At 32.4% G+C, this 14,342-nt stretch overlaps 2 protein-coding genes across 3 annotated transcripts; both read left to right on the plus strand.

The window, feature by feature from the left end:
• The first annotated feature begins 1,120 nt into the window (after positions 1–1,120).
• LOC140972759 (secreted RxLR effector protein 161-like) lies at positions 1,121–1,864 on the plus strand. The gene has a single exon (XM_073435168.1). It carries the CDS (start codon positions 1,121–1,123, stop codon positions 1,862–1,864), a length of 744 nt encoding a protein of 247 aa, XP_073291269.1.
• A 2,052-nt stretch (positions 1,865–3,916) lies between these two features.
• Positions 3,917–9,789, plus strand: LOC140987183 (MACPF domain-containing protein CAD1-like). Of its 2 annotated transcripts, none has more exons than XM_073455597.1 (7): positions 3,917–4,890; positions 6,344–6,582; positions 6,668–6,863; positions 6,979–7,062; positions 8,151–8,337; positions 8,455–8,618; positions 9,023–9,789. In XM_073455597.1, exons 1-7 carry the CDS (start codon positions 4,633–4,635, stop codon positions 9,653–9,655), a joined length of 1,761 nt encoding a protein of 586 aa, XP_073311698.1. In that variant the 5' UTR covers positions 3,917–4,632; the 3' UTR covers positions 9,656–9,789. The 2 variants fall into 2 exon arrangements, with proteins under 2 accessions (XP_073311698.1, XP_073311706.1); XM_073455605.1 differs by having other exon boundaries at positions 3,928–4,890; positions 8,154–8,337.
• The last annotated feature ends 4,553 nt before the right edge of the window (positions 9,790–14,342 follow it).

Below are 14,342 nucleotides of genomic sequence, written 5' to 3' on the forward strand. Positions count from 1 at the left end.
ATCTAAAGCATATAGGTTGTATGAACCTGTCATTGGCAAAGTGATTATTAGCAGGAATGTCATATTTAATGAATATGCAAATTGGAAATGGCAAGAAGAATCTGGAGGTGTTCATATTGATGTTCCATCATTAATTGAAGCTCCACAAGTTGAAGAATTTCCTTTGCAGCAGAATTCTTCAAGTTCAAGTCCTTCAAATTCAACCACTTCAAGTCCTGTATGTAGCAGCTCATCTTCAGATGAAACACCACCACTGAAATTTCGATCATTAAGGGAAATTTATAATTCAACTCAAGCTTTATTTGTTGCTGATCCTGTTAAGTTTGAGGAAGCTGTAGGAAAAGTAGAATGGCGTGTTGCAATGGAAGAAGAGCTAAAATCAATTCAGAAAAATGAAACGTGGGAATTGATGAACTTACCAGAAGGAAAAAATGTTATTGGAGTCAAATGGGTGTTTAGAACAAAATATCATTCGGATGGTACCATTGATAAACATAAGGCTCGTCTCGTTGTGAAAGGATATGCCCAACAACAAAGAATTGATTATGAAGACACATTTTCTCCTGTTGCACGCTTCGAAACTGTGAGAATTTTACTTGCACTAGCTGCCTATTTAAGTTTGATAATTTACCAATTTGATGTCAAGTCGGCATTCTTGAATGGGGAATTGCAAGAAGACATTTATGTCACCCAACCTGAAGGTTTTATTATTCATGGTATAGAAGACAAGGTGTATAAGCTCAAAAAGGCTCTTTACGGGTTGAAACAAGCGCCACGTGCATGGTATAGCAAAATCAACTCATATTTTCTTGACAATGGTTTTGAAAGAAGTAAGAATGAGCCCACACTATACTTGAAGAGGCAAGGTAATGATGATATTTTGATCATATGTATTTATGTAGATGATATGATCTATATGGGGTCATCTTCTGCTCTTGTTAATGAATTCAAAGTTTGCATGAAAAAGAAATTTGAAATGTCAGATTTGGGTCGATTACATTACTTTCATGGTCTTGAAGTGAATCAAGTTGAGGATGGGATTTTTGTTTCACAAAAAAATATGCTACTGATCTTCTTAAAAGATTCAGTATGATCGATTGTAAAGTTGCAGACACCCCCAATGAATTTAAATGAGAAACTACAATTTGATGATGACACTGGAGAAGCAAACTCAAAGTATTTCAGAAGTATGGTTGGAGACCTGATTTATTTGACTCATACTCGGCCTGATATAGCATTTTCAGTTGGGGTGATATCAAGGTTTATGCACTCTCCTTCAAAACATCATCTAGGTGCTGCAAAAAGAGTGTTACGCTATATTGCAGGAACAAATGATTTTGGGTTATGGTATGATCATGATTCAGACTTTAAATTGCTTGGATTTACAGATAGTGATTGGGCTGGATGTTTGGAAGATAGAAAGAGTACATCTGGTTATGTTTTTAGTCTTGGTTCGGCTGTTATCTCATGGTGTTCAAAGAAACAAGCAACAACAGCATTGTCATCTTCCGAAGCAGAGTATGTAGCTGCTACTTCAACAGCATGTCAAGCTGTATGGTTGCAAAGAATTCTAGAAGATCTAAGGCATAAGCAAATTGAAGCAACTAAGATTTATTGTGACAACAAATCTGCAATAGCTATGTCCAAGAATCCATCATACCATGGAAAAACAAAGCATATTGATCTACGAATTCATTTCATCAGAGAGTTGGTTGCAAAAGAGTTTATTACTTTGGAGTTTTGCAATACAAATGAACAAGTTGCTGACATATTTACGAAATCCCTTCCATGCAAGAAACATATGTATTTCAGAAATCAACTAGGAGTTTGTAGGTTTGAATCAAGGAGGAGTGTTGAAAACTGATTCAAAGAAATAAGGAGACTTGGTCTTTGATATTTTAGATTTATTATTTAATCAATAAAAGTAGTGCCAATAAAATCTCTAGTTGTTGAGATAATTCAGTTGTGTAAACGTTGGATTGTAAGCCTATATAAAAGCATTCTCTGTTATGAAATAAAGTGTGGAAATAGTTTTGTTCCCAAGCAAAATATTCTTCACTATCTTGCCATTGTTCCTCTGTCATTCATTTCCAAATCCTCTGGTTTTCTTTATTTCCACAACATACTCGATCGCTTGAAATAAGAAAATCTATTGAATTTGTCGAAACCCAACTTCTAGGGCCATAGATATTACAATTTAATTTGGTGCAGCAAGACTCTGTAGGGTGTTCGTCTCACTTTCTTTAGATAAGTCGGATTTGGGAAAAAAAAAGGTTCTTTTTCGAAAAAAAATCTATTGCTTGAGTCTCCAAATTGGCGATTATTTCTTTGTATTTTTGTCGTCTATTGGTTCGACTCAAAGAATATCTAAACATTTAGAAAATGTAGGAGGATGAAGAAGTTGATGGAGCCAAAATTTGCCTTTAAAGCTCAAGTTACTTTGAGACTACATCAAATGGGTCGGGTCACCATGTACGCTTTTTAAAGTGGATCTGGTAACTTTATGTGTCAAATTAGGCCATACAAGAATGTGTTAGATATTGGCCCGAATTTCTCTGTCTGATTAACTGGTTTTTATTTTAATTTCGTTCTTAATTTTAATTATAACATCATCATATATAAAAATCCAAGATAAATAAATGCTATTCATGTAACTATACGTGAAAATAAATATATGTTAATTTAGAATAAAAATAAAAGTTTGATTCACATCAGCTAATATGATTTTTTTTAGAAAAACCGAGTTAGATTTTATACATGAAGAATGAAGATATGTTTAATAATATACAAAAAAAAATAGAAATATAATCAATAATTTATCGTTGCACAGTCAAAATGTTATACTTGAAGAAAACAAAAAAACTTATGTGAGACGGTCTCACAGATCAATTTTCTGAGACAAATATTTTATTTGATTCATCCATGAAAAATTATTATTTTTTGTCTAAATAATTATTTTTTATTGTAAATATGGAAAAAGTTGACTGTTTTACTAATAAAAATCCGTGAAACCGTCTTACAAGAGAATTATTCGAATATAGAATAAAACGAGTCAAAACTTGAGGGTCTGTTTTTGTCAAAATTTTTGCTATAAATTTCTCGACGCTACCGATTTGGTGGAAACCATAACTTGGAGAAGTTTTAGAAGCACTATAAATGAATGATTCGAAAAATTATCCCGGATTGTTGTGACACATCTTAGTAGTGTTCTAGCACTTGAAACTGAGAAAAATTCCCAGTTATGTTTACACAACTATGCGGTTTTTGCTATTATTTTGCTGTTAGATTTGAGCATCCTTAGAATACAATCTGCTGAAACTTTCACACTTGTCATCAGAAAAATCTATCACTAGAAAACAATTTCATACTTATAATCTGCAGAAAAATTATCTCATGAGTTCTTGAAACCTGCTCATATTATTGATGCTCCGGCTTAAACTTGACTGATTTCCACACCTGGCCTTCTAAGGAAACGGAACCAAGGAACATGCCAGTTGCCACCAAGTTCCCCATCAGGGTTTTTTTTTTTGGCTTTTAGTATGTGTGTATTTTTTTTATCGACTTCAGTTCTTATGTTAATGTGTGGACACAAAACGACATTTATCATTAACAAAGGCAAAAAAATATTCCCACTACATTTAGTCTTTGACTGTTCATCAATGTAGCAAAAACAACCAAACCAAACTGTATTAAAATTGGTTATAAAGTTGTTTGTTTTTTTAAAAAAGAAACTTAAAAAAATCTGGTTTACTTAATGTATTGAAATTGGTTATAAAGTTGTTTGTTTTTTTAAAAAAGAAACTTAAAAAAATCTGGTTTACTTAATGTATTGTGTGATTCAATTTAATAATGAATGAATGACGAAGGAATGATTCTTTTTTACAAATAGTAAATGCCCACAAAGACGGTAACTTGCATCTCACACGAGTCAAAGTCAACTCGTTTTTCCTCACCCTTCCGTCGGATATAGGAAATAATCCAATTCGACGGTCAGATTTTAGGGCTTTTCCCAGGTGAAATTCGTGAATGAATGAAAAGAGTACAGTCAACGGCCAGTGGTCAGACAAACGTACACACAATGTATGTTAATCTGTTAGATACGTACATCAAGACTAGTGACCCAAGTGAAACCCGAAAATTCTGATATAAGAAGGTTCAAGATCTGTGAGAAAATTATCCTCAAACTCAAAGCTCTTTCCTTTTTTTAGGTGTAAATCTTTTCTTGGTAATTTGTCATTAGTCGCCATCGAAAAAGACTTGGTTTTTGCTTCTGATTTTTTTAATATTGTTAATTTCTGAGAGAAAGAGATTTTGCCTTCGAAGTTAGATCGAGCTTTATGGTTATCCGATCTGCAAGAGTTAAGATTTAGTTTATGGTTGAATTCTACGTTTTCTGCTGTATGCCAGGGCAAGAAATTTACTGAGCCCAGCTCAATGAGATTGAGTTAAAATTGGGTCTTTTATCCTGATTGCAAAGATTGAATCTTTATTGCTGGAAGTGTCTTTTTTGGCTATTGAATCGGACTGGGATCTCTTGGATTTGTATTGGACTATTGAGGTTCTGAGAATTTCAGGGATTTGTTTATTTTAGCTGGTGGGCGGAGAAAGGGGTGGGGAGGCTGGAGTGATGATATGGGGGAAAATGCGGCAGCTTTGCACACAGCTGTGAATTCGGTGCAGGCATTAGGAAGGGGGTTTGACGTGAACTATGATACGAGGTTGCTTTATTGTAAAGGTGTTGCAGGGTCAAAAATTGTGGAAATTGATGAAAAGAATACGAGAAATCTGTACTTAACCGAAAACTTACTTGTTGGTAATGTTTCAAGGGATATCAAGAATTCACAGGAGCCAAGTGGCCGTGATGGCTTTGGTGTTTGCAGTTATACTGAGGTAAACAGTTGATAAAATGCAATATTTGACCGTCTTTTTTCATGTTACTTTTTTCGAATTCTGCCATCTCTTTTGAATCGGGATGTAAATAGGGCCTAATAGGCTGATTGCAAGATGATGCTTTTTGTTTCAACGCAATAATATCCAAGAAAGGATAAGAAAAAGAATAGGTGTAGCCAAGGCGTGTGAAGGATAGGCTAATTTTAGATTTTTTATGAACTGAAGTTTATTGGAGATACCCTTTCTTACCCCTCCCTCTTATTCCTATTATAAGTAAGTGAATCCGCTGCTCTCTTTATGCCATCATCTGCCTTTGGATTAAATCATGCTGCTAGGACTTTAATTGGTAAAATCATACGGATATAGAGAAGATAAAAATGAAAATAGTGTGAGAATCATGAAATTAGTGTGATGGATAATGAACGACTTATATTTCTCGCAAGAAGAATCACTGGTGATGGAAAATCAGTGTGAGAATCATGAAATTACTTCAATTCTATATGAGTTCTCATACCATAAATTACTAAGAGTTTGTATCCAGAGTTCTCATACCATAAATTACTAAATGTTTGTATCCAAAGTGATCATACTCCAAATGTGCCTCAGAAAGACTTGTGCTTCTATGTAAGATAATATGTTGTCGTTTGAGTTATCTGTTGCAAACCTCGCTGCATTTACAGCTATTGCTAAAGAAAACATCGTCTCACGGTCATAACTCAAAATATGTGGTAAATAATTGCTTCAACTTTTTTATTAGATTTAAAATGAAAATTTGAATGGAGCAGGGGTTGGTTGATGACTAATGATCACGGTTCGCCGTCCCAGCCTTTCTGAGTATGCTGACACGACAAAATTCCGCACTGAATCCTCAGCCGTTGAGGAACGTTTTCCCCCCCAATTTTCTCCAAATTTTGTGATCTTTTCTCATTAAATATATATTTCCAAAATTTTAATTTTTTTCCTAAAATAAATCCATGACGGTCACCACGACCATACTATGAAATGTCTATGGAACTGGAAATATGAAACTGGAACGACAACCTCCAAGACACCTTCTGTGACTGTTTTGGTGAACCATGATAAAGATGGAAATTGAGGCCTTTGTTTTATCCTCATGTACTGAATGAATTTCGTTGTTTTTCCACCTTGACTTGATGAGGGGACACTTCTTGTTTTCTCCTCCATTTTGGTCCATTTAGATTACACAAACAGCGGTTGCATTAGCCTTTGTCTACACTTCTTTTGTTCTCTCATGCTTGTACCTCTTCATCTGATGAATGCTGTGATGATTGGCATCGACTATGATATAGCCCAATAAATCCTATAGTAGCAATTGATAGTGAATGTATGATTATTCATCCACTTTTGATGCTTTTCCACTACCATTCCGAGTTAATATGATTTAATTTATTTGTCTGAATGTAACCTCTTACTAAGTGAAACATGAATGCAGATGGTAGAATACTTTAACAAAATGGCTGCTCTCTCTGGATATACCCCACTTGGTAGTTTCAATGCTGCATTCAGCTTCACTGGTTCTAAGCACGTGGATGCTGCTGCCACAAAATCCCTTTGCATGGATGGATATTTTATTCCTCTGGCTAAGATCCAGCTTGTTAAATCACCCATGGTTTTGAATGAAAATGTTAAAAGAGCAGTCCCAACATCATGGGACCCACCTGCTTTAGCGAGGTATAGACTGGTACATTTTTCAAAAATTTTATGCTTACATCTTTTTACAAGGTATGCGACGCTCAATTGTTGTAACTACGGACAGCTTCATCGAAAATTTTGGCACACATGTTATTACGTCCGTAACTATTGGCGGTAAAGATGTGATCTATGTCAAACAGCACCTATCATCACCTCTGTCTATGATGGAAATCAAGAATTATGTTCAAGATATTGGAAACCAAAGGTTTTCAAGCACAGAAGGCCTTGCAAGTTCAGGTCTATTAAGTTTCAAGGATAAGGCTAGTTCCACTGTATTTCTTGTTTTATGTTTCTTGATTTTTGGTACATCATTTTCTCATCTGTCTAGTTCCACTTCACTGGTCTCACATTTTCCTACCTGTTCGAATAATTCAGGGCACTGATCCTTCTCTGTTCAACAGCCAAGGGATTTACCCACAACCAGCTACTGCACGTTATCTCTCTGGTAGCGGTAAAGAAGTATGTTGAACCTTGTTATTGTCGACATGAAACAGAAAGATAATTGCTCATTGTGTTTTTGCACTTCCTCTTCCCCTTACGCAAGGGTGTGGAATTTGACCATTGTATAGCACACCAACCAGTCATTGAAGAAATAAATCGCTGAGAACTTGAAAACTTGCCTTGTTGATATGCTTGTGCTGTGTAACTGAGAATGCAGATATGGTGATCTTAAACTGAAAAAATGAAACTCAGCTGCATAGTATAAAAATAAGACGACCTTGGAACATTTGTCAATCCCACTAAAATGAATAGGAAATGTTATGTAAGAATGATATCATTTTTTGCATTCTTTGACATATGGTTTTTTGCATCCCTTGGATCACGTTATTATTTACGGAAGAATTTAATTTAAGTTTCTCGTAAGGTTGATTTTTCTGGTTCCATTGTGCAGATTTTCTTGTAATTCTTTACCCGCTAAAATATATTTCTATTGATACTAAGCGCTCCCAGTATGTCACAAATCTTTCTAATCATGTCTATTGTGGCTGACCTACACTTAAAGATGAAATTTTTGCCAGAAAATATGTTAATCACTGATATAAAGCAATTCACCAACCTTTTCAGCTGATATAGATCATCACTTTAAGTTGGTACACATTGCCAATTTGATATTTGTGACAAATGCTAATAGATTAAGGATTTTTTTTTGTTTTAACGTTATTTTGGAAGAGATTATGTGCTTCAAAATGTTGGGTTCATAAGCATTCGTTATGTTCGAAAGTCTTCATCATTATCGATTAAATAGAGTCCTTGTTGTGGGGAATCGTATTTGGATGATGATGATGTAGATTGTATGCCTTAGTGACAGACTGCTTCTTGAGTAGGTGTTGCATTTAATTGGGCGTGATCCTTTTTTTTCCTCCCTGAAGTCCAAACTTCTCTTCTGCTAATTAAATTGTTGGTGTAATATGTTATTAGGTACCAAAGTTTGGTATTAGTAATAAATGGTGTCAATAAATTTATTCGCTCTTGCAAGTGGAATGCTTGTCGAAATTGAAGCAATGCTTAATCTAGAATCACACCTAAAGAATTTTTTGTGTCTCGTGCAGGATGTTACTGTCATATTCAGAAGAAGGGGAGGGGATGACCTGGAGCAAAGCCACACCCAATGGGCAACAACAGTCCAATCTTCTCCAGATGTCATTGAAATGTCATTCTTTCCGATAACAGAACTTCTTGATGGAATTAGAGGAAAGGAACATTTGTCTCGCGCCATCTCGCTCTACCTTGAGTGTAAGAAATTTCTTCTTTGTCTTCTGGATGATCTCCTACCATTAAGAATTTGGAGTGACTCAATGGTGTTGTTTGGAACGTTTTGCCTGAAAGGTCACAATTAATAATCTTTTGCAGACAAGCCTCCGATCGAAGAGCTAAGATATTTTCTGGAGTTTCAGGTCCCTCGAGTATGGGCCCCCATACAGAATATTTTTCCTGGGCAACCAAGAAAGGAACCTGTGTGCCCATCCTTACAATTTAGCATGATGGGCCAAAATCTATATGTCAGCCAAGAGCAAGTATGTTCGAGTTTATTTATGATTGTAAACGTGTATAACCTACATCATCTATAGATTCATTTATTTGTTCTTTGGGGATTGCCAACTGAAACTGGAAGTGGGGGTAGAATATATCCTTTATCAGCTTTCCGGACATGAAATCGTTTGATGAATTCTAATATAAACTGCATGCTCAAAGGTTTCATTTTTTTTCCAAATCAAAATAAATTGAAAGGCATGAAAAAGATGTTTAAGTAAAGCGAGGTTTAAGAATTAGTGCATCTTTTTCATGGCATTCGTTGCAATGCAAGTTAATCTTTAAGCGAATCATTAAGAGTTGACTTCAAGCATGAAACTTTTTTCCTGTTGTGTTGGTATATGGCATACAGATAAACTTGTATTTTGTCTTGATATGAATTATGCAGGTATCAGTCGGCCGGAAACCCGTAACTGGGATGCGATTGTGTCTTGAAGGATCGAAGCAAAACCGGGTCAGTATCCATCTTCAACACCTTGTGTCTCTTCCAAAGATCCTCCTTCCGTACTGGGATTCACACATAGCAATAGGTGCTCCAAAATGGCAGGGGCCTGAAGAACAAGACAGCAGATGGTTTGAGCCGGTAAAGTGGAAAAAATTCTCTCATGTGAGCACCGCACCAGTTGAGAACCCAGAAACCTTCATCAGTGATCTCATCGGTGTGTACATTGTCACTGGGGCTCAACTAGGTGTGTGGGATTTTGGGTCAAGAAACGTCTTGCATATGAAGCTGTTGTATTCGAAGCTTCCTGGATGCACGGTAAGGAGATCTTTATGGGATCATGTTCCAAACGATAAGTCGAAAAAACATAGTAGTATGGAAAATGAGGATGAGTCGGGTTCGAGTTCGAGTTTGGAGGAAAACTATGTGGGGAACAAGTTGGCAAAATTTATAGACATGTCTGAAATGAGAAAGGGGCCCGAAGATAACCCGGGCCACTGGTTGGTGACAGGCGGCAAGCTTGGTGTAGAGAAAGGGAGAATTGTAGTGAGAGTGAAGTACTCGTTACTTAATTACTGATTGAGTTGGCCTGTGTGGCAAATATAGTGTACATTGATCCTTGTTAATTGTGCTTGTACGAGTGTGTGTGGGTTACATGGGACTGGTTTCTGATGAACACAATTTTCTTAACTGATGATAGCTTGATGTTTTTTGGTGTATAAAAAAATGTGGCCTGCAGATCTCTTATTCAAACGGGATTTGTACTAGGATATCCATATTAGGGATACGCTCATATGCATGCAAATGGTTATACGTAGGTATTAAGTTTACCATTATTATGATACGGGACTTGAAAAGTTTTCCCCTGCGGTGAAGGTGCCCCCATCACTGTAGGCAGGCATCAGCGTTGGGATAGGAGTTGGTTTGCCAATTTCTGGCCGCCATGGGCTGCCATCCTGTGCGGGAATTGTTAATCCATACAGCTCTGCAATTGAAACTTGTATTTTTTCCTTTGTGAAGTAATTGTCGGAAGCTGGCAATGTATCCTAGTTCAAAGTGTGCAGCCACATTAATCGATCATATATTTACTACGCTAGCTTGATTGATCTTCTATTTTGATGCTTGTGCATGTGCGCGGTGGCATGTCGTTAGCCTACCAAATATATATCTATTATCTATTATCTATATAAATATGTGACTTTATATGTGAATTTACATTTGTCTCTTTGTTAATTGTTTGTTTTACATTAATTACTTATTTTAAATGTGTCTTTTCATTATCCTTATTCATATTTTAAATATGTATGATTATTAATATGTTACTCACATTATAATATGTTATTTTATTCAATGATATCTTTTCATTATGTAAATTAGTATTTGGTTTTTTTTTATGCCTACTCACATTATAATATGTTATTTTTAATCCAATGATTTAGATTTTTTATTTATCTTTTCATGATGTAAATTAAATTAATTAAATTTTAGAAATAACTCATTATCGAATTGTGAATTTTCTTTGGAATCTTATTAATTTTTTTTCATTTCCTCATGTGACAGTTTGCTAGAATTTATGTGTTTAAATTAAAGTTTTTTGCAACCGAAATTTTTTTGCGGCTTATATTTATAAATTATTTAAATAAATAAAACACGGTAAAAGATCGTTGCGATTTGAGCTGTCAATTTGGGTTGAGTCTGTCGGTTTGGCCTGCACCGCCAAACAATTTATGTGAGTTGGGTTGAAATTTTGTCAACTCATTTAAATGTGAGCCTAAATGAGCTCGCACGAGTTTATATTAAATATCTATATATATAATATTATCAATTTTCAATCATGAATTCTTGATATAAAATAAAAAATATCAGTTTGATTTCAAAATTGTGATGTTACTATCTTGTCCAAAAATTGTGGGTTGTTGAGACATTCTGGCAATCACTCAAAATTGAGTGTCAAAGTTGACATTTGAGTTGTATTTTTGGATTACTGACAATATGTTCGTCAACATATTATTTTTAAGTTAGTTTTATCAGTATTGTGAGGGGTAAATATGTTTATTACAATATATAAATATTATCATCTCTTTAAATTAATATTCACTTTCATTTTTGACATATTATGGGTCTTGGTAAAATGAGGAATAATAAATTCAAACAATCGAATACACAAAAGTCTGGGACGAAACCAGAATTATATGGTAACGAAAATTAATATATAAATTTTTAGTGAATTTATCGATGTTAAGATGTATAACAAATCTTATATCATAATATATAAAATTTCAACCTTATAAATGAAATATACAAAATTTTTTTAGATATACAATCAAGAAATGTATTATAATTGTATTTTATTCTACAAGAATTCTTGTCAAACTCAGTGATGGTGGATTTAACATCTATTAAATCACAAACTAAAAAGCGTGTCAATTAAACTAATTGACTAATAACATATTCTTGAATTTCTTAATTAATTTTTTATCTTGATAATTTGTTTCATTTAATATTTTAAATTATAAACACCGTCACTATAACTAAAGACACATTTTTTTAAATGTTCATAAGGACTCAATCACTAACTCATATGAAAAACATTTATCTACATACTATATTAAAAACATTCTAATTAATTAAGCGCATTTGTTGAAAATTTTCTAATTAATTAAGAAAAATTCATTTACAAGAATCATATTTAATCTTTTTGAGCTAACACCATTTATTTGATAAGATATTCATCGCAATTCTTTATTTGTATGTTAATCTTTAAATCTGAATTATGATGTATATTGTTTTTCTAAAAGTTCTTAAATAATGATCTAATACATTAATTCGACACTTCAATATTAACATTTTAAAATATATTAATTTTATATTGTATGCATGCAACGCTTCTAATCATGATTATAAAAATTCTAAAAATGAATTAGGTAGAACATAAAAAATTACACAATTAATCAAAAGACAGAAAATAAAAATTAAATAATTATCTTTTACCTATAAACTACTAATACCGACTTCTAAAGATTGAAGTCGGTGAGTGTGGAGGCCACTATGTACTAAAAAAATAAAAAATTAATGCTTGAATTGGTCACACTGCAAAGTTAGTGAAGTAAAAACGAAGGACAAAGTCGGTTAATAAAAATATTATAATGAGCTAAGTTGAATGAGACTCATATATATAAGTATCTCACTTGGTTTCACCTTATCTTTTGTCACTGTACAAAGCGAAACCTTATGCAATGTAGTGTTCTACATTTTCTTAATTTTTCGTCATCTCTTGGTCTTTAAAGATATATTAGATTTTTTTCCAAACATCTAATCTTAAATGTGATCAATTAACCAAATAATTATTATACTTTGTATACAATAATAAATAGATTAATATATTTGAAGATAGAAAACATAATGTATTGAGAAGAATAAAAAAAGAATGTTAGAATTAATACTATAATTATCTAATGTCAATATTTAATTTAACATCCTACATTCAAAAATGTGTTTATTGAAGTAAAGACTATGATGATAAACTAAAAATAATAATTTATTTATCATTGTAACGTAATAATAATGTGATCATTATTCGGAATCAAAAAATGATGTATTTTGACTTTTTTATTAAATTTTATAAACAATTCTTTCAATATTTTTAGTAGATAAACATGTTAAATCTATTAAAATTAAATAGTAAAATTTAATGATGAATATGAATGTATTAATTCAACTTTCAATTTGGGTTTCGGGATTTTGTCAACTTTTCTGATTTTTCTTTTATTTTAAAATATAAATTTTCAAATAAATGAAAAATGATTTTTTTCTCTACTACTTATATAAAATATCAAGTACTATATATTCTACTCAAATGTCTTATAAATTTATATGATATGGTAAAAGGTTATGTGCATAAACTTATTGTTGGGTACAATATTTGATCATGTTGGATAGAGTAATTGAAATATTGTGCTTGAACTGTTGTACTATTTAAAATATTTGATTTGCACTGTTACCATACTCTATAGGTTTTGATAAAACAATAAACGGTTGAGCCTACAATTGGTATCAGAGCCAAGATCGCGACTTTGATTTTCATTGATTGCAATTGGTGCAATTATTAGGAGATAGATTGTTTGGTACAATAATTGTCCACTATGGGTAGGAGCTTGAGCTGTTGTATGATTTAAAGATTTGACTTGCATATATAGTTATCATCAGTTATAGCTTTTAGTAAGGCGACAAACGTTCGATCCTATATTATTCGATTGTAAAGCTAGAAGAAACATGTTGCATCAACTTTTAGTTTTGAATTGATCCCTTACATGTTACTCGGTTTTTAAATTTAGAAGCATTCTACAGTTTTCAAATATTATTATATATTGAATTATAATTTATCCCTTTCAAATTGGATAAATATACAATAAAACTCATGTAAATATTATTAACAAAAACATTTAAAAGAAATATTGGATTTGTCGATAATCAAAATAAGGAATAAACACATTTTGATATCTCAGTGAGAAATAAGATATTAATTAAATAAAGTTATAATTGTCACAATGAAATAATGCACATACATACATTTATCACTGTATTTTGCAACTAAAATGTCAAAAAAAGTTTCCACGTATTATTTTATATCATATTTAAAATAATTATGAATCCTAATTTTTATTATTTTGAGTTGGCCTTAATTATGAAAAATTATTGTGAATAAATTGAATTTGAAAATTCTTATATCTATGTATATCACATATTAATATATCAACTTAAGTCCAGGTAATAAAAAACTACAAAATGAACTTATTCATCTTCAATGTACACAAATTATATGGTAAAGATATATGGCAATTAAGACAATGAATTAGAATATGTGCTCACATATAACAAAATATATAGACAAAAAAAACAATAAATAAAAATATTTTTCTAGATATAAATATTTTTTTTATAACTTTTTACAGTGAGTTGGAGAAGATAAAAGAGAAAAAATATTAACTCTTTTGGGTTACACAAAAAAATAGAAATAGAAGAAGTGTTTGTCATACAATGAATTCAGTTTCCAAATTAAATGTATATTATAAAGTTATATTTACCGTTCAAACTTTATAAATGCAATGAATTTTTCTCAAGATAAGGGTACACAAATGTTCCCGTTAAGATATTTAAACAATTAGAAAAACTAAATATATTATTTTTCTGGAGGTAATACCGATATGACATTAGTAATTTGATTGTGCTAATTATACTTATGAGTTAATATGAAATATTAAAATAA

Source organism: Primulina huaijiensis, chromosome 1, assembly GCF_012295235.1.
Source record: "Primulina huaijiensis isolate GDHJ02 chromosome 1, ASM1229523v2, whole genome shotgun sequence".
NCBI classification, from domain to species: Eukaryota; Viridiplantae; Streptophyta; class Magnoliopsida; order Lamiales; family Gesneriaceae; genus Primulina; species Primulina huaijiensis.

What these genes read in the sequence shown, in the direction of transcription:
- LOC140972759 (XM_073435168.1), top strand. Translation starts at nt 1,121, where the DNA reads ATGAATTTAAATGAGAAACTACAATTTGATGATGACACTGGAGAAGCA.
- LOC140987183 (XM_073455597.1), top strand. Translation starts at nt 4,633, where the DNA reads ATGGGGGAAAATGCGGCAGCTTTGCACACAGCTGTGAATTCGGTGCAG. An exon ending in GACCCACCTGCTTTAGCGAG is followed by an intron (nt 6,583 to 6,667) that starts GTATAGACTGGT and finishes AACTACGGACAG; the next exon opens with CTTCATCGAAAATTTTGGCA. An exon ending in TATATGTCAGCCAAGAGCAA is followed by an intron (nt 8,619 to 9,022) that starts GTATGTTCGAGT and finishes TGAATTATGCAG; the next exon opens with GTATCAGTCGGCCGGAAACC.